At 32.4% G+C, this 18,643-nt stretch overlaps 4 protein-coding genes across 8 annotated transcripts; 2 read left to right on the forward strand and 2 right to left on the reverse strand.

Moving 5' to 3' along the window:
* Positions 1-427: 427 nt before the first annotated feature.
* Positions 428-2,173, forward strand: LOC133819647 (uncharacterized). 2 transcript variants are annotated; one of them, XM_062252945.1, is made up of 3 exons: positions 428-684; positions 789-889; positions 978-2,173. In XM_062252945.1, the coding sequence occupies exons 1-3, from the start codon at positions 616-618 to the stop codon at positions 1,636-1,638; spliced, it is 831 nt and encodes a 276-aa protein (XP_062108929.1). In that variant the 5' UTR covers positions 428-615; the 3' UTR covers positions 1,639-2,173. The 2 variants fall into 2 exon arrangements, with proteins under 2 accessions (XP_062108929.1, XP_062108930.1); XM_062252946.1 differs by having other exon boundaries at positions 431-681.
* Positions 2,174-2,448: 275 nt separating this feature from the next.
* On the reverse strand, positions 2,449-5,794 carry LOC133819648 (uncharacterized). The gene is made up of 2 exons (XM_062252947.1): positions 5,159-5,794; positions 2,449-2,999 (listed from the first exon to the last, which is right to left on the reverse strand). Exons 1-2 carry the CDS (start codon positions 5,380-5,382, stop codon positions 2,942-2,944), a joined length of 282 nt encoding a protein of 93 aa, XP_062108931.1. The 5' UTR covers positions 5,383-5,794; the 3' UTR covers positions 2,449-2,941.
* Positions 5,795-8,676: 2,882 nt separating this feature from the next.
* Positions 8,677-13,441, forward strand: LOC133819649 (actin-related protein 2/3 complex subunit 2B). Its single transcript, XM_062252948.1, has 10 exons — positions 8,677-9,040; positions 10,025-10,091; positions 10,302-10,509; positions 11,086-11,252; positions 11,625-11,702; positions 11,802-11,934; positions 12,337-12,428; positions 12,551-12,607; positions 12,845-12,899; positions 13,085-13,441. The coding sequence occupies exons 1-10, from the start codon at positions 8,982-8,984 to the stop codon at positions 13,276-13,278; spliced, it is 1,110 nt and encodes a 369-aa protein (XP_062108932.1). The 5' UTR covers positions 8,677-8,981; the 3' UTR covers positions 13,279-13,441.
* LOC133819650 (uncharacterized) lies at positions 9,059-14,952 on the reverse strand. 4 transcript variants are annotated; one of them, XR_009886409.1, is made up of 4 exons: positions 13,914-14,952; positions 11,275-11,324; positions 10,332-10,446; positions 9,059-9,506 (listed from the first exon to the last, which is right to left on the reverse strand). XR_009886409.1 is itself a non-coding variant. In XM_062252949.1 (2 exons), exon 1 carries the CDS (start codon positions 14,781-14,783, stop codon positions 13,917-13,919), a length of 867 nt encoding a protein of 288 aa, XP_062108933.1. In that variant the 5' UTR covers positions 14,784-14,947; the 3' UTR covers positions 11,799-11,972; positions 13,914-13,916. The 4 variants fall into 4 exon arrangements, 1 of the variants encoding a protein (XP_062108933.1); XR_009886407.1 differs by lacking the exon at positions 9,059-9,506 and having other exon boundaries at positions 9,821-10,446; positions 13,914-14,947; XR_009886408.1 differs by lacking the exons at positions 9,059-9,506; positions 11,275-11,324; positions 13,914-14,952 and adding an exon at positions 11,078-11,202 and having other exon boundaries at positions 9,526-10,446.
* Positions 14,953-18,643: the final 3,691 nt, after the last annotated feature.

Consider the following 18,643-nt stretch of genomic DNA (forward strand, 5'->3'; position numbering starts at 1 on the left):
TCCCACTAAATATCCCATTTGGGTCCATAGAACTCCCCATAATCTTCCATTCACTATTATTTTTAAAGAGCATTCAACTATCAATAGTCTATATTTATATATAATAATGACTACTAAACTTGTGAGCTGGCCAGGCCACAACGGATAAATTTGGAGTAGCATAGAATCAAAAATAAGCTTAGCCTTGTCTGTCTTACATAAATTCTAACAAAATAATAATAACAACAATGAGAGAGCCGCAATTTTGCAAATTCAGTTGACAGACAAAGATGTTTATGTTGTCCCTACCTTCTCTTTTTCTTTAATATATATATACCATCATATTCATAATTATAAAAAATAAATAAAAAAATAAAGTCCTAACGTCACTCTCTATTTTTAACAACCGTTGGAGCCAAAACGGGTTTAAATTTCCCCATGATAAAACCCATTTCCTCTTTTTACTCCTTTCTTCTACTTTTGCTTTAAATGTAATTTTTGAGCCATATAATATTATTATTATTATCATCTCCTCAGTCTCCACCACCATGAAAATGGACAACACCCTTTGAAGTTTGAACCACAAGAGACACTTCTCTCTCTCTTTTTCTCTCTTTCTTTGTGTGTTCTGTTCCAATGGGGTGCTTCCTTGCTTGTTTTGGGCTTTCCCATAAAAGAAAGATAAGGAAACCAGCTCATAAGGTAGTAGTACTAACTCAACTCAACTCAAGTCTTTGTTTTTCTTAGTTAATTCCCGTATTGAATTTAAACCCTTTGTTAATTTATGGATTTTAAACTCTTTTTTGCAGAGACATGGGAGTTACAAGCCACTTGATTCATCCATAACTATAGTGAGACTTAGTTCTTCTCAGAACCCTATCAGTACTACTATAGCAGATTTTGAACCTAGGTGAGGTTTTGGTTATGAAGATCATAATGTGAAAAAGATGTTAAATTTTTCCTTTCTTTTGTTATAATTGTGTTTGTTACTTTTATAGGCGCAAGTCTAAGGAGCAACCGAGCTCGAAAATCAGAAAGAAAGTTAGATTTAATCTAAATGTGCAGACCTATGAACCAGTCTCAACATCTTATGATCATTTCTTGGAGGAAGAGGAAAAGAGTGAGAAAATGGAAATCTTGTCTACTTCAAAGGGTTCTTTCAACTTAAACTACAGATACCAAAATTGCAGAGACTTTTATGATGAAGAGGAGGAGGATATGGCATTTGAGGACAGTGATCTCTACGATGATGATGATGATTATTATTACAATGATGAAGAGGAAGACGAAGATTATGATGGCGACAATGATGTTGACAGCCAAAGAGGAAGCCAAGAGTTCTACTCTTCATCTACAAGTTCAGAGAAGAAAGTTTCTTGTGATAAACCAGATGAAGAGAAAAGCAATACTACATCACTGCATTCTGTGCTAAAACCGGTGGAGAATATCAATCAATGGAGAGCAGCCAAGGCAAAAACAGCACCACCCAAGCAACAAAGTAAGGAGAACATTCAATTGTTTCAACAATCAAGTTCTTGTATATCGCCTTTTGATTCTGAAAAACCAAATCGCAACCAGTCCAAGCCTCTTCTGCAAGAAATTGCTGTTGACGCCAGCCTTTCAAGTTGGTTAAATTCTAAAACTACTCAATCAGTTTGATACCCTTCTTCAAGAATTGCTTTTTGGACAATTTATCTACAGAAAAAAAAGAATAAGGAAGAAACAGGTGCTTAGCCTGAAGAAAGTCAAAGCAAAGCTCAAGTTCTTGGGGGCCTGCATAGTGTTGTTATCCAGGAACTTGGCCTAAATCTAGTGTGATTTTTTTAAGGACGAGGAAAGACAGCTAATTCAGATACAAAAAGGGAAGAAAGAATCTTTAAAAAAAAAAAAGCAAGTTGGGTTTAATATTTTGTCATATTCTAGGAACAATTTTCCGACAGAGAGTGAGAATTATGGGTTTGTATTGCTTGTGTTTGTGCTTTTGTTTTTGTCTTTAATGCTCTTCTGATTGTCTCGCGAATGATAGGTTTTGGGTGGTTGTGAAGTTGTGTGTGTGAGAGAGCATTTTTCACTGTCTTTTGGAGACTTATTGCTTGGATAAGAAACTGAAGAGTATTGAACAGTTTTTTACTACATATGGATGTATGTTATTGTAAAATTTGAATTGCAAAGATTGAAACAAAGTGTTATTTCATTATCACTTTCAGTAGTGTCCAAACATAAATAATTGACTGATAGTACATGGACAAAACATTTTTTTTTAAATCACTAAATTTGTTTACAAATGAGTGATGTAACTTTCTACACCAAGCTATATGGGATAAATAATCTGTTGGATTGAATACAAAACTTAAATGGTCAGTCTTAACTGTTCAATAGTTAAATCAAGCTGCAAGAAGTGAAATACTCCATCTGTTTGGATTAGAAATGCTACCAACCTTCATATATGTAACTAGGAAGACAACACTATTTGGTACACAAAATTGAAACTCATATACAGTGAAATATATATATAGACATTTTGCGTTTCCTGGTTCTGAGGGAATGGAGGAAAGGGAGGGAAACATAAATATCAAAGTTTTATGACGACTGAGACCGAGCGTATAGTATACTAAAATACATACCAAGATACATAGTAAAAACATGGAAAGAGCTCATTTGCTGTAAATATGTTACACATGGAGGAAGACACTCTTGTCTTCCTTGTCTGTTTTGAAACCTTGAAAGAAATTTCCCTGTAAGAAAGTTGACTGGAAATCAACCTAAAAATAGAACTAAAATTAGATGCAAATTTGAAACATCGTTGCCCCTATCCGGATCTTTGTTGTCTATCCCTCGAGTTGTTATTGAAGACGGGGCCACCTTGTATTGTCAAAACAAAAAATCGTCGAAGGAGATCAAAGAGAATGCCTGATGGTTTAATATAAGCTGAATTTACTGGTGTACTGAAGTGAAATGTTATCTACATTATAATGCACATGCAAGAATCTGATTCCTCGTCCTCAGAATCACTCACATCGCTGCAATAATACACAAGAGAACAATGGTGGTGAGAGCCAAATCATAATCTGATAAAAGATCAATAGAACAAGCACATTCATGTATTTATATTTTGGATTATGCTAATTGAACAAGCACATAGGTAGTATTCAGAACATAGGCTACTTCTTACTTTTGTCCTTTCCTCCAGAAACAAAGAAGATTGAAGAAGAAAAACGAGTGCTAACCCAAATATTGATAAACTTTCAAAATATCCGAATAAAAGGATTTCTAGACTTTTCAGAATAAAATTTTCTCATCAATTTCTTAGCATGCCAACATGTTTATGACAAGCATCAAGGACATAATCAGATAATATTACACAACATATAATATGCTAGAAATGAAAGCATCAATTTTTTTTCAGAATTTTCATTGGCAGGCCACATTTTTGCATTTCGTGAAGAATGTAGTGATTGGCAATAATGAAAAGAATAGAATAGGAATGGTAATGGTAATAGTAATAGTAATAGGAATGAAATAAATTTTGATATGAATAAAGATTTATATATATTGTGCATTGGAATGGTCTTTCCTAAAAAGGTGGTATAACTATTCCATCAAAATGGTGGAAACCATACTATAGGAATGGTATTCCAATGCTTTACATTGAAACCAAACAAAGAACAAAATGAAAATGAAATATTTTCCATTTCATTCATTTCCCCCCACCAAACATGACCGGGTATATCAGAACATTGATAAAATATACTTATTTAGTAACATTACTAGTCTTGTCATCAAAGAATCAACTCCCGTAACAATGTCATTTACTAGTAACCATATGATGCTTTCTACCAAAGTAAAAACTTTCACAAAAAAAGTGCAGTACAAGTCCAATGTACTCTATCCTTCATCTAGGTAGCATATCTAGAAAATTAGTAAAGTTGGTCAGAGTAGAGAGACACATGATTCCAAAACTGTATAATTGTAAATGCTCTCACTCTAAATTCTTCAGTAAATTCACATTATCTAAAAGGGAATCCAAAAATATTTGCTCATAATGAAATGCTATAAACATCAGGTCTTCCTTGTACATTCAGGGGATGCAGAAAGCTTTTTAAAAGGAGGTGGTAACAGATTATTTCTTTCTAGTTTAAAGGGAAAAAGAAACAGCATTCAGCTGAGCAAAGACCTTAAAATCTGATACTTGCCATTAACCTCATCTCCATAACCAATTATAAGTTTCTGACAGCTCACAACATGAAAGACCCTTATCAGTAGAGTCCAGCAGATTCACAAGCCAGGACTCTAAAATGATATGTGTCCACACATTCTTATTAGAATGTTTCCAAACCTGAACCTAAACCAGCATCAAGTCAAAAAATCTGACAGGCACTTTCACTTCCAACATGTAAAACCAAATATTATTCCAAATTCTTCTGATGCCCTTTGAAAGACCCATGCCTTTTGAAATTCTAGGCTACCCTTAAGTCCACCAAGAAATTCTTCAAAGCTTTCCTTGGGCTATTTTTCATCATAAATTTAACTTTTTTAAACCACAAATAGAAATACCTACAACCACCTTCTCAGAAATTGCTTTTGAAACAAAGAACCAAAAAAAAGGGCTAAGTAGTAGGTAAGCAACCAAATTTCTAACTTGAACAGAATGAAAACTGATGCCACTATTTTCTTCTCCTCCTAATTGATTTGAGTAGTCAATCCAAACTATTATTCCTACATAACTACGTAAATCAGAAAATGGGAATGTTAATAAGCACAAAGCACTGTATTTAAAAATGCAAAACTCAGCCTCAGTTGAAACAGAGACAGAATCATTTATAAATTAAAAATCATTGATAAAAGCGTTACAATTGTAAACAAGATTAAGTAAAAAAAAAGGTCTATAATTTGGTAAATCAACATTAGTCAGAACATATTTGCAGATAAAAACAAGTAAACGACATTAGCAGTTTGTCCGAAGCTTAACTGCCGTATAAGATCTTTAAATGCACATTTATTCAATCCTTACAAAAAAAAAATAAACAATAAAACTAAAACACCTTTATCTATATGCACTATTTAAAAACCCAATTCAACCCCAAAATCAAGTTCCAAACAGTTAAGTCAACTCGAAAGTAAAATAAGCATAAGAATTCTAAGCACGTAATGAAGAAATTGAATCAAGGTTATTGATTACCTTGGTTCAAATTCCACCACCTCAGCGAGCTTATCCCCATTCCTGTCGTTCCACTGAACTTTTCGTCGTACTTTATCTGATTTTCTAGACATCCCACCTCTCCGGGGAGGCAACAAAGAGTTACAATCACTGTCCTCATCTCCTCCATTAAGGAGTTTCTCAGCCTTAGAATCTACTGAAGGGCTATCTTTGCAGCCATTAGAATCCTTACCATGCGTATCCATCAACAATCTTAAACCCCACCAATCCCTCAATTGAAGACTCTCTCACTCAAAACAAAAGTTCAGACCCAGATACCAAAATCGTTGTTAATTCAAGAACCCAATTCACCAAATTGCCTAAACACCAATAATTCACGAACCCTAAACCTTTCAACTCAATCAATACCCGACGCTCTTGGTGGGTACGAATCGCTGCATTGGCTGAGGTCAACGTCCATTCTCAGCAAGATCAATCTTTTTAACGAGATAGAAAAGACTTTTTCTTACTAAAAGAGGAGAAAAAAAAAATAAAAAACGGATAAACAAAAAATCAGTCGGGAGAAAATCACATTGCATTCCCGAGAAAGTGACGGAAAGTAGAACAGTTTCCTGAGCGGAAAAGAAGTGGAAGAAAAATGAAGTTGCCAAAAGGCAACAACTAATATGGAGAAATAATATGAAAGGAATAAATTATAAAAAAATCAAATAAAATTATTGACTTTTTATTATTTATTTTATTTGTTCTGCTCTATTTATTATTCATTTAAATTTTATTTATTTATTTATTTATTTACATGGCTAAGAGACAGATCAGAGACGGGGCCAGATGACGATATGGATTAAAGTCTCTGATAAATTAAAAAATATATATAAAAATTGAGAGAAAATATTTTAACTATACAAAGTCCAGTCTGTACATATTTTCTAATTGGTGATGAGATATTTTTTTATTATATATTTTTTTATTTTGGGTTTGGTAAAAAAAAAATTTATCCAGAAGCAAATGATTGTGTCATGTCGGCGGAATTGGAGATTCTAGATGAACAAGGTTAGTTATTCTCGTTTTCTATTATTGTTATTATTAAATGGATAAGAAGTAAATTGTTAAATAATAATAATTTTCAGATAATTATATTGACAACTGTGTAAGTAAAAATTTACTCCAAGTGACGATATATTTATGCTAAAAATAAAATAACTTCTAAACAATAAATAACAGTTTTTATCTCAAAAATAAAAATAAAGATAATATTTAATGAGTTGGCTACATAGTTGCACATTTTAGAAAACTTATCTCATTGTAGTTTGTCCAAATTTTTTTATATACCCTTTGAATTGACACATCAATCTCTTATCTGGATGAGTAGATGGCTAGTTTTTTTTCTTTTAATTTAATATTTAAAAAAATTAATATAAATGTATTTTTATATAATTTTTTATTATTTTTTTATTCTTGAGCTCCGAAAAGAGTTTCAAATAAAAGAAATATTTTTTATTATTGTAAATAAAAATAAAATACACAAGTAATGGTGATACACTAATACATATGAGTCACATAATACAATTTCTTTTAAGTGAATCTCATTAGCATTCCTTTTACTCCACATTAATGCCTTTTATTTTAAGACTGTAGACACAAAATATGTACTTAAGTATTATATAGAGTGACATATTTGTTTAAAATAGTGGGTCCTAGTTTTAATAGATATGATTGACTAGGCTAAACTGCCACATCAATGTGTGTAATATTTAAGTGTATATTTTGAGTGCACATATGTACTAATATTTGTCTAATTCATTTTTATTTTCTTTTCTAGGTGATTTATGTATTGGATAAAAAAAAAATGACAACACCCCTCTAACAAAAATAAATATATGTTTTTTAAAATTTATTTAATAAAAGAAAAAGTCATGAACTTATATTTTATCAAACAAAACAGAATTTGAAATAACATCAGTACATGCATGTCACCAATGAACTATGATATGAATACTTCAATATGGTATTTAAATGATATGATATATAAACATAAAAGATGTGACTACAAGTTTGATGGTTTAGTTTTTCTTGGGTTGGTTGGAAGGCATAATGTTACAAAAGAAAAATGATAATGATGTCACAATCAATGACAAATATATCACTTTTAACAAGTTGTTCAAAACGATAGATCTCAAGTTTGAGGCCAAAAAAGGATTTCATTGGCTTAATAACAATTTCTGGTGTATTTATTCAACATAATGTACAGAAACCACGTAAACATGGCTTCAATATATAAACAAGTTAATGTATTAGTTAAATGTGAACGAATAATTAAATAAAAAATTGACTGTTTCTTTTCTTTTTTTGGATGGTGTTGGTCAACACGAAAGTAGTTTTTATTTTAATCTGTTAATCATTTGTACAATTGCATAATTTCAAGGCAACTACAGAAAAAAAAAACAAAGAAAAAAAAAAAGTCCCTTAAATGCATGTTTAATATTTTTAAGGGGAAATAAAAAAAAAAAGAATCTTAACCTACCGAATATAATGAATCTTAATTATTGCACAAATTTTGTTACTACATATGATTGCCATTTGTATTATGAGATTGTCTTGTGTACTAATTCATGTTATATGTTTGGTAGAGTAATAAATAATATATGAGAGAGAAAAGTAAAGGAAATTTGAGAAAATGGATTATATGGTATGAAAGAATAGGGAGGAGAATAATTATACAAGAGAATGATACCTACACGCATAAATTATATTAAAATATAATCTAATTCATCTTAAAATAGATAAATATATTGAATATGATTGATTAAAAAATACTCACATAATAATATTTTAGTGTAAATTATATGTGTATATATTATTACTCAATATATTAATATGTGTAATACATAGCTTTTTTTTAATTTTGAAGAAATACATACTTTTACATATCGGTATTGTTATTTGTCATTTTAAGGTGTCCTCCAACACCACACGAGATGACATCTCATAATTAGTTAACGATACATCACAATACTTATTAAATTCAAATATATGAGACTCAATATTAAATTACACTAATTACAATACGTCACATCAGTGGCTAATTCCATTAAGACAATTTATTAAGTGTGTGAACAGAAGACTTTTAACAGTGATTGATAATGCTGTTACACTAGAGAAAATTATATGTCGCAATCATTACTCAACATTGAAACCCCACGACCCCTTATGATACATAGAATGTGTTATGATAAGCCATCAAATTCTTATGACAAAATCGTAAGAAAAAAGTCGGTTGATTTGTGGATGTCCTTAACCTTTGGCTAAAATCACAAAAGCATGTGGTGATGTTATAAGTGGGTGTTGTAGGACATATATATATATATATATATATATATGTGTGTGAATTTTCTTAGCAAGTCACACTCACTATTGGGATCATTGAGCTTACGATAATATTAATAGAAAAGTAAGAAAAACACCCTTCAATATTCACAAGTACTACATTTTCACAGTTTATTTTCAGATAATTTACTCACCAAAAACACTTGAGTTGTACAATTGAGTTGTAAATGTCAATTTGGTGGCATTAAGGCATAGTGGGATGAAATGTGTAGTGTAGTGATAGGTTTACAAATTAGGTGTAATAGTGGAGACTAGAATAGGACAGAGTGAGAACTTGCTTCAAAGGTTGCTAAACTTGATTTCAACTTTTGGGAACTTAAATTTTACTCAAAGATCATACCAAACAAACTCAGTGGTACATGCTTTGTAAAATGGTATATCAGACACTTGACTTCCATTCACAAATTCATGTCATGCAAACTAGAAAGAAAAAGAGAAAGATTCATATAGATTCTCAGATATGGCATGCTTTGAGAGAGGATCTCCAGCTCTAAAGGAAATCCTGCTCAAACTATACCGGTAAGTAAAACTTTGTTTTACTATGGTTATCTTCTAAATGGTCAAAGTTCTAACATACACAACTGAGTCTAAATAGTCAAGCTTATTGTTCTTTTCGTCCAATCAGATATGGGCATGTAATATATTATGTATCCCTACTAGATCTCACTCTATTATGTATCAATATGTGATTGGAACACTAGATTTCTCTTTTCACAAATGGGGTCATAGAGATGTAAGATGTCAAGAAAAGTTAATACACACTCGTGCATATCTATATAGGGGAAAAAATGAACTTATACAATGATTTGTTGTAGCAAGAGGTTAAGAAGTTAAGTCAAATGAATGAATATCAACAAGATTAAAAAACTTAATGAAAATCTAGATATTATTGCAGAATACATGGAAGCACTTAGGCAGACAGGAAAATATGCTTTCCAGTTGGATGAGCTATGTCCTCAGAAGAAATTTATGGTCAGAGTGAAACCTGTATAGAATTAGAATGGGACCTATTGAAATAATGGAAATTCCATCATCTTTCACTAAAAAAATAAAATGTGCTGTCACATCTAACTCTACAATCCAGTATTTTATACTTAGAAAGCTCAACTCTGGTTAATAGAAAAAGAAAAACAGCCTCCAAAAGTAATGAATCTTTTTCCGAGTCTTATTGGAATGGAAAATAGTTTAGTGTGATTGTAATTTGGATGTTGATGATATAAGTTTAAATTGCATAACAAATTCAATGATTATTTATTAGTTTATATATTTTAAATAATAATAATAAATAAATAAATAAGAAACAAAAGGGAAACAAACTTGACAAGAATTTCATGTATGGCATTTATGGCTAATACTGTGAAGTTATTGGAGGAAAAAGAAAAAGGAAAATTCCAAACCCTAGATATAAAGGGACAGCAATGTTTAATAATAGAGGGTTTTTTTTTAAGTATTGTCACAAAATCCAGAAAATTTGTATTCTTAATGATGTCTATTTGATTACAGTGCTCAAAAGCCCATGGAGATTGATCATCACTTGTATGAATTTGGGTCAGTGGAATACCATGTACAGGTACTACTAATCAGAACAGAGCTCTATTTGAACTATAGAATGTATATAAACTGTGTATTAAAGTTGTGTTTCTTGTGTAGCAACTACAAAAGGCATCTTTTTTTTGTTGTTAATGGGATTCTTTTTCACTTGTTTATATTGTTTTTGTGGTTGTCAATTTTGCAAAATATGTTCAGAATATCTCTAATATATTCACTTTGTCATAAACAGTGTCCAGCATCAGATCCACAGCTTACTTACTTGTCAATATCAACGCCACTACTGTCCCAAGGAGTGTTGCAATCATATGGGCTTTCACATTATACCATACAGATGATAGAGGGAATCTGTTCTGATGTTGTGGAGATTGTTGAACCTGCAAAACAAGGATACCAACTTACTCTAAGACTGGACTTTTCGAAAATTCCAAAGAAAAAAGGTTTGGTAATCCTTCTCAAGTTCTAGTCACCTATATCATGTATGAACAAACTTATTAGAAACAGCACAAGTCCTTAAGTATGCTTGTGTTTTCAAGGGAACATTTGCATTTAAAATGTTTGGAAAAGAAAAGTGGAAGTGAGTCAATAGTTAAACAATGTTCTTTTAATGGTAAATAGTTAAACAATGTACTTTTAATAGTAAATAGTTAAACAATGTACTTTTAATAGTAGGGGTAACATTGAAAATCATGAAAGAGATGTTAAAAGCAAATAAAAAGCTCAAGGGTGTGTGTAAAAATGTTTGGTTGTATGAAGAAAATAGAGCTGGAGTATTTTTTTTTTCTCATCGTATAGCAAGAGAAAATAATAATTTAATTAATAGCATACAATCTCCATTTTGACCAATATGCTGTTAATAACTGCAGGAGAAATTCAAGAATTTTAAAATCCACTCTAGTTAAATAAAACACATTATCATCTATAATTCTGGAAGAATCTCATTTAATAAAGATAAAAAAAAGTTTTTCTTAATAACATTCCCAACTGTGTATTGATGTAAGTTCTTACTGTTCCAGATTCTGAAAAGATAATTGCAAAGATTTCTGCTGTGCAAGCAGTAATAATAAGTTCCCAGCTGAAGGAGATGTTGCAGAATGTCAACTCCCAGGATACAAATCAAGGAATGAACAAACCCATCAAACTAGTATATCACCCTAGAGAACCTTTCTTTGTTATTAAACAGGTAAGCTCAACTTTCTTATTACCTTCTCAAGTCCATGCTACTTGCTTGGGGAAGCCCATAAGGAAAATTAATCTGAAAAACATCATAATCATGTCAATTTGGTGAGCAGCTGAAATTTACTCATAAACACTTTCACGTGTCACTGAACACTTGTAATCTTTTGATAGCTTGAGTTTATACAAGTTTCTTATACATGTTTGATACAGTCTTCTGCCCTTCTCCTGCATCAATCTCAAAATTGTGTTCAATAAAAAACCAGTACATAAAGAATTTGGTATCAATGACTGAGCATTCACAGACTACTGACGTATGAAACACCTTTTATTTGCAATTCCAAATCAGTTAAGTGCAGAGTTTTGATGTCTTTTACAGCCCCAGAAAATCATAGCAATATTCCCAATGCGATTCAAAGAAGATTCAGATGTGATTATTGCAACAGCATTCTTTCAGGTTTGTGGTTGACACAGCAAAAGTGAAAATTAGACATCTTCGTGCTATTCCTATATTTCTAGAATGATAAAATTCATTGCTTTCTCTTTCTGGAGACAGGAACTCATGGATGTAGGTAGTTCTGAAAAATGGGCAAAAGCACCTCCTTGCAGCTGGTCACCAATTCCTCCTCCAGAATTGAGAGGAGAAACTTTTGATGATTTGAGCACCAATGGAGGATTTGTTTCTTTTGGTATCCACATATTCTCTAAACTTTAAATACAGAACCCCCTGCATGAATTGGTTAGATTACTATCTAATATGTAAAGTGTACATTTGGTTGCCTCAGGCTGAAACAAACAATAAGCAAATTAATCCAAGTAGAAATAGTTCTTAGAGTAGGTAATACTTTAGAGGCACAAGGGCTTTTATTAAATATATATTACAATTTCTATAAGCTTTTCTATGTGAATATGAGATATCACATTTGGCCATAATCTATGATAGAAATAAAGCTTCTATCGTCTGGTTTGCTTCTCCATATACCAGAGAACTTTATTAGAACACACAAATATATTTCACTGGTGGTTTTGCATGTATCTGATGAGTTTGACTTTCCCCAAGTCTAAAACCAGGTTTCTTTGATTATACACAGATATATGTTCACGTCATGTGGAGAAAAAACGACTAGACAAAACAGTTTGGAGTTTATTGAACTTCTATGCCTATGTTAAATATCATGTAAAGGTAACATCTCCAAACATATTTTTCTCTGTGCCTCTCAAATGATGTTTTTCTGGTTGTGATTTATTGGGCTTTTAAGCACCAAAGTACACTCACTCACACCTTTGGCTGACAACATTCCACAGAGCACCAGAGGTTTCATTCAAAGAAGAATGAGAAAACGATTGGAAAGACTAGTTCAGGTACAGAACCAACAACCTTATTACAATAGCAACTCTGGAATATTTTTCTAAGAGTATGCTGGTGTCCAATACTCTTTTCTTTCTCATTTTTTGTAGGCCTTTTTAATTAAAAATAATACCTCATATGATGAAAAACAACAAGTCAAGAGCACTTCAATTGAATTGCTGTTAGACATCAGCAAGGCAATGACATTACAACTCGTTAGTAGTGCTAATGTTAACACACTAAACGTGCAGGTCCTGCACACGCCGAGCTCAGGAGAAATAGAAACAAAAACCAACAAGGTTAAAGGTACGATTGTCACAATGCTATGTAATGCAGTAAGGAATCAACCAAAGATTTAATGATTGACATATCTCATAAGAAAAAGTTGTCAGATGACTGGTTTTCACTTTTTCAATTATCATCTATAGAGAGATGATTTGATTTATTTATGGTTCAATTATAATTCTCTGATTTTTAAGTTTTGGCAATAGCAGAACGTAGGTTCATGACAAAGCTGGTCAAATTAACTAAATCTAATGTCATCAAACGAAAATGTGGAGATCTTAGCAAGAAGATCAAGAGAATCCGTTTCCGAATTAAAATCCTTGGATTTGGGCGTTTTCGTCAACAATGGTTGAAAATGCCAAGCTTTTCTTCTTCAAAAGGATATACCAAATTGGAATAATTTATTTTGCATCACCAAATGTAACTATTTTACAACTGCAACTAGGATCCTAAGAGAATTTACATATGTACTTTCAATATTGCATGGTAACAAAGATCTTACAAATGCTTCACTCCATCTATTGTAACAACACCTTGATGTTCATGTTCATCTCTTACTTAAACGTTATGTCAAACTTATTGAAGGATATCAGGAAATTAAGACACCAAAAAATGAAATAGCTTTAGAAAAAATCTCCCACCCCACGACAAGATTGGGACTAGAACTGGGATAAATAATATTCATCACATTTTTTTAATAAGATCACCTGAAATATTAAACACACACACGCTCACTTGAGCTAGCCTCGAGTGGGAAATGCTTCATCGAGTGGCAAAAACTCATCACTTTCTTACTTGAAGTTAGAAAGAAAACATCAAACAAGTTGATCAGAATTCAGTGGGAAATGCTTCATCTATTGAATCTCACAACATAGGTTATGCAACTAAAGAAATCTCAGATAAAACAATCTGACAGAAGAATAACAAAATGAAAATGAATTGTGTGCACTAACAAAAGGACAACCATATATGTGATCAAAAATGAATCGAACAAATATTATTTCATCTTTAAATTTATGTACAATAAAGACATACATTTCACTCTATCTCAAGCTCCGCGCTAGTCCGTATCAGCATGTTCTCTGAATCAAGCTGGGAAAGCAAAGGACCACCACCCTCACCAAACCTCAGTTTCTGGTTCTTTGACAACAATCCAAACAATCCGAAACTCAAAAGCAAAACCAAAATCGCATGCCCGATGAACAACAATCTCATCAAAGCCACAGCCCTGAAACCATCCTCCTCTAGATCACACCCCATTTCAGCATCCTCTTTACCCGGCGACACCATTACTTTCTGACACCCTTTGAACCCAAATGTATCGGTATACAAAGACAACCCAGATTGCAAAATCCAAGTCCCTTTGAAAATTAACCCCGAAGATAGCAAAAACTCGGCAAAAAACGCCGAGGGCCTAACTGATAAATAGAATGAGCAACCGGCAGAGACAAGGGTCAATGTACCTAATAAATCATACGCCGTGCTACTAAAACCCGTTATTCCTTTTCCCATCACAAAATACTCAGCAAGAAAAGTCAAACCAGCGAAGACAAAGGCGAAACCTTCGTTGATATATAAAGGGTCAACGTTTTCTCTGAGGATGATCAAAAGGAGGAGTACCCAGAAGAGGAAAACCACCATAGATTGCTGCAGAAAGGCAAATCTGTAAGTTGGGTGCCCTGAAAAAGTCAAGAAGATAAAAGTCTCCGAGAAGGAGGATAATGGAAGAGCTATGATGAGAATGTAAAAGTCCAGGTTTTTCCATCTGGGTTCTGAGAAAAACCATGTTTTGGATTTGAATAGAGCTGGGCTTTTGAGGTAGAGTGATGATGAGCAAACGAGACGACGGAGACCGGTGGGTAAGAGGAAGATAAATGCTGATAGGTGGGTCGCTAGTGATGCCATTTTCTGTTTAGATTTCGGAAAATTCTCTACTCATTAAGGGAACGGTCTCTTCTTTCATCAATTCTATTTCCAATCTGTCAAAGTTAACAAACCAGTTCACGGCACTTGTTTAATATTTTAATATTCAAATAATAATAATTTTTAAAATTTTCCAAACAATTTTCTACAAAATCAAGTTTTAGGTAGTGTTTGGAATGATATAATATCATGATTGTTTGGATATCAAGTAGTAATTGAAATGGGCAAGTCAGGGCCAATAAGCCAACTTGACTATCCAATAAAGGTCAAATCAATGTAAATGGACTCAAATATATTAAATAAATTATCCAAAATGGCCAATCGATACTCGGACCCAAATTCATATTCACTCAATCAGTCAGGAACTTTGAAACAATCAAGATACGCGTCACATTTTCCATGAATTTCGGAAAGTAACCACTTGGAGCGAGTCAAACGGATTAGAGAGCATCAGAAAAGAAAATAACTAAAAGGAAGACCCATGTTGCGAAGGAAGGACCTTCAAATAACCATCACTTTGAATACTATCTTGGGCTAAGAACACTTTCTTGAAGTTGATCCTCTCAAGCAAGACAAATCAGCCAGACTGACGAGCTCCGTCGTAGCCTGACCATGAACCAGACTGACTTGATTGGACCGTCAAGCTCCACCGTCACCCGCTCATCATGTTATTCACCTACTCAATATTACTTTCGTTATTCTTTTACTTTTTCGATTATCTTTCACGAAAACCTGACCAACTTGAGCGTCGGAGTCCCTCTGGCTGACACCCTATTGGTGCTCCTATTTGAACTACCGCCTCCTTCTTTGTTCTTCACAAGTTGTTGGTGCTCGCTTCATCAATTGTAGGAATCGGCCTCTACAGTAGTTATTTATGAATTATTATTATCATTTTGACAAAACAATTAGTAATTACACAGTTAGTCTCATGGGACTATGAGAATTGGAGAATATAATTAGAAGCCCTCAATTAGCTTCAATTACATAATTATTATGTAATTTCATAGTCAGACAAACACGATAAATTGAGTAATAAATTTGATTTACAACCATTTATAATCATAGAGTGGCTTCCCAAACACACCCTAGTGTCAACAAATAATTTTTTTAGTATTTTGACATTTAAAGTTTTTAATTTATTGATTTTTTTAATATATATAGTATATTATGTAATTAAAATTAGATACGTGTAATATTTTAATTTTTTTTTTGTCCGAAGATACTGTAATCCAAATGAGAATTTTTTTTCATTCAAAAAAGTTTATCGTCTAGCCTAAGGGCATGTGTAAACCAATTCATGAATCGCAATATATAAATTGCAACCAAAATATGACAAAGAAATGCCTCGAAATTTAAACAATAAAACTCTTATAGTTTAAACCCAATTTTGTCCCACTAAAAAAATACTTACAAAATAAATAAATAAATAGAAGTGGAATAGTATCAAATCTTAAATAATAATAATAACAATATTAATGATTGAAAATTTTCATATTGAATGAAACCTCTTTCGAAATAATTTTTTTATTGAAGAAACTAAAACTTATATATGGAGTAAGTTGAAAGTGTCATTATTAGATATAATATATTCATTAAACTAATAAGAGACATGTACCACAAACTAACAAAGATAAGTGATTAGTGGTGAAAAATGCATATTTATTGATTTTTAATGGCCAAAATAAATTAAGTTTAATTAATATTTTCATTGAATTAATATAATTTATTTTATAAATGAAAATGTTTGATTATGATTTAATTTATTGTTATTTTGTATGAATTAAATATGCATTTTGTCATAAAGAAAAGAAAGAAGAAAAAAATAAATAAAGTTGAAGAAATGAGGAAAAGTTGGCATTTTTTAATAAACTTGGCCCACAATTTCGACCCAAATACCCAAGGTTGCCTGGTATCTTTCAACCCCAGGAGGCATGCCCTCCTCGCGCCATGTGTCCCAGCAACACTCCAGCCAGCCACCGAGCTTGCGCCACCTGTCCGCCTCCTTCAGCCATGCATCCAATTCCCAACTGCCCAACACTTCCAACCCGAGCTCATCCCAGCAGGCCCAACATGGCCAAACGAAAACCCATCTCCCTCAACCTTCTCCAGCTCCTTCCAGCGGCCCAAACACATAGGAAAGCCCAACTCGGCCCAGCAAAGAAGCTCACGGCCAAGCCTTCTTCAGAGGCATGCCTCCTGCGTTGACCCAATCAACTCCCCAAGCAATCCAACAGCCATTCAAAGCCTAGCATCCCTTCGGCCCATAGAGCTCAACCTGCCCAGCAATCCTAACGCCAGCCTAGTCCGAAGCAGCCCTCTCCCTTCAACCGGCTTGTTGACGTGGCTTCCTCTGATTGGTTGGGCTTGGTCAATAGACTAGCTCCCAACCAGCCACCTTTGGCCCAACCTTTCATGCACCTTGGGTCATGCACATTGCCATTTTGAGCTTTAAAGCTCATCTTTTTTGGTGTTTTTGAAAAAGAGCATTTTGACCATACACCAAAATAACTAGGTTAATATTTATAATAAGATTTTATTTTTCAAAATCATATTTTATTATTAATATTTCAGATTTATTTTGTAAACCCCAAATTGTTGTTTAATATCTTTTTAGTCCTTTTCTCCCTCTATAAATAGGGACTCTTCTTTCATAATTAGTATGTAATTTTTAGGGAGCAAAACTCTACCAAATTTTAGTCTAATTTCTCATATTTTCTCTCTAGAATTTCATGAGAATGTCTAGCATATAGGCTAACCTTCTTAGGATGATCCTATATGCACTATGACTTTGTTTGGTATTTTTGATTCACCATGTGCTTCAAGTTTATATATTTGAATGATTTATTTTCTTTCATCTCTATTTCTTCATCATATTATCTTTATTTATGTTTACTAATAGTATATAGATTTTGTCAAGAACTTTCTATGTATTATCAAATCAGTAAAAATAATATAGATAATATCTTTATTATTTTCTCCATCTCATCCATATATATTTATTTTTGTTAAATCTATATAGAATTAGTCATGCTCTTTCTATGTATTTTATAAATGGTAAAAGTAATATTTGTGTTAGGTTTTATGTCCAATCTTTTATTGCATTATGACCAATGATATAATGTCATTTTTAGATTTCTCATAATTTTTGTCTCATCCTTCCATGGTAAAGAATAATAATCACTTGAATACATTTTTGTGAAATATATTTGTGCTTTAATGTTAAATATTCCAAATGAATATTTGGGATGTGAACTATCTATTTGTGTAATTTTTGTGAATCAAAGATCCAAATAAATAAATATGCATATTGGTGACTCTTGATCCTTCCTACTTATTACCTATTGTTACATCGCACTTCCATTTATCTTTATTTCTAATCTTTAAATCTAAAAAACAACAAAAATATCACTTGTTCTATTTTCCTCATATTATTTATCTCTTAAACTTTATTTATTGATTAACTTTATTTCTTTGCCTCCTTGTGGAATCGACCGCCCGATCTATACTACGATTACCGCTAAGTGGAAGTCACGATTGGGCGTTAAACAATAAGTAATTTTTTAAAAGTAAGGTTATATTAATTTATATAATACTTCCATGGTTTTTTAATGGGGTTCAATGAAGACAGTAAAATGGATGTTAATTTGGATAGTTTTCAATAGTAATCAAGGTTTCATTTGAAATAGATTATAATATTTTTTATGTTTTTTTTATGGATTCTTGTTGGCCATCAAAAGTTTAATGTTTAACGCCCAAAATGTGACAACCACTAAGTGGTAGTTGTAGTAAAAGTCGGTGGTCGATCCACAAGGAGATAACCTAAAACCAAAAGATTAGTAGAA

Source organism: Humulus lupulus, chromosome 2 (assembly GCF_963169125.1).
Source record: "Humulus lupulus chromosome 2, drHumLupu1.1, whole genome shotgun sequence".
NCBI lineage: Eukaryota > Viridiplantae > Streptophyta > Magnoliopsida > Rosales > Cannabaceae > Humulus > Humulus lupulus.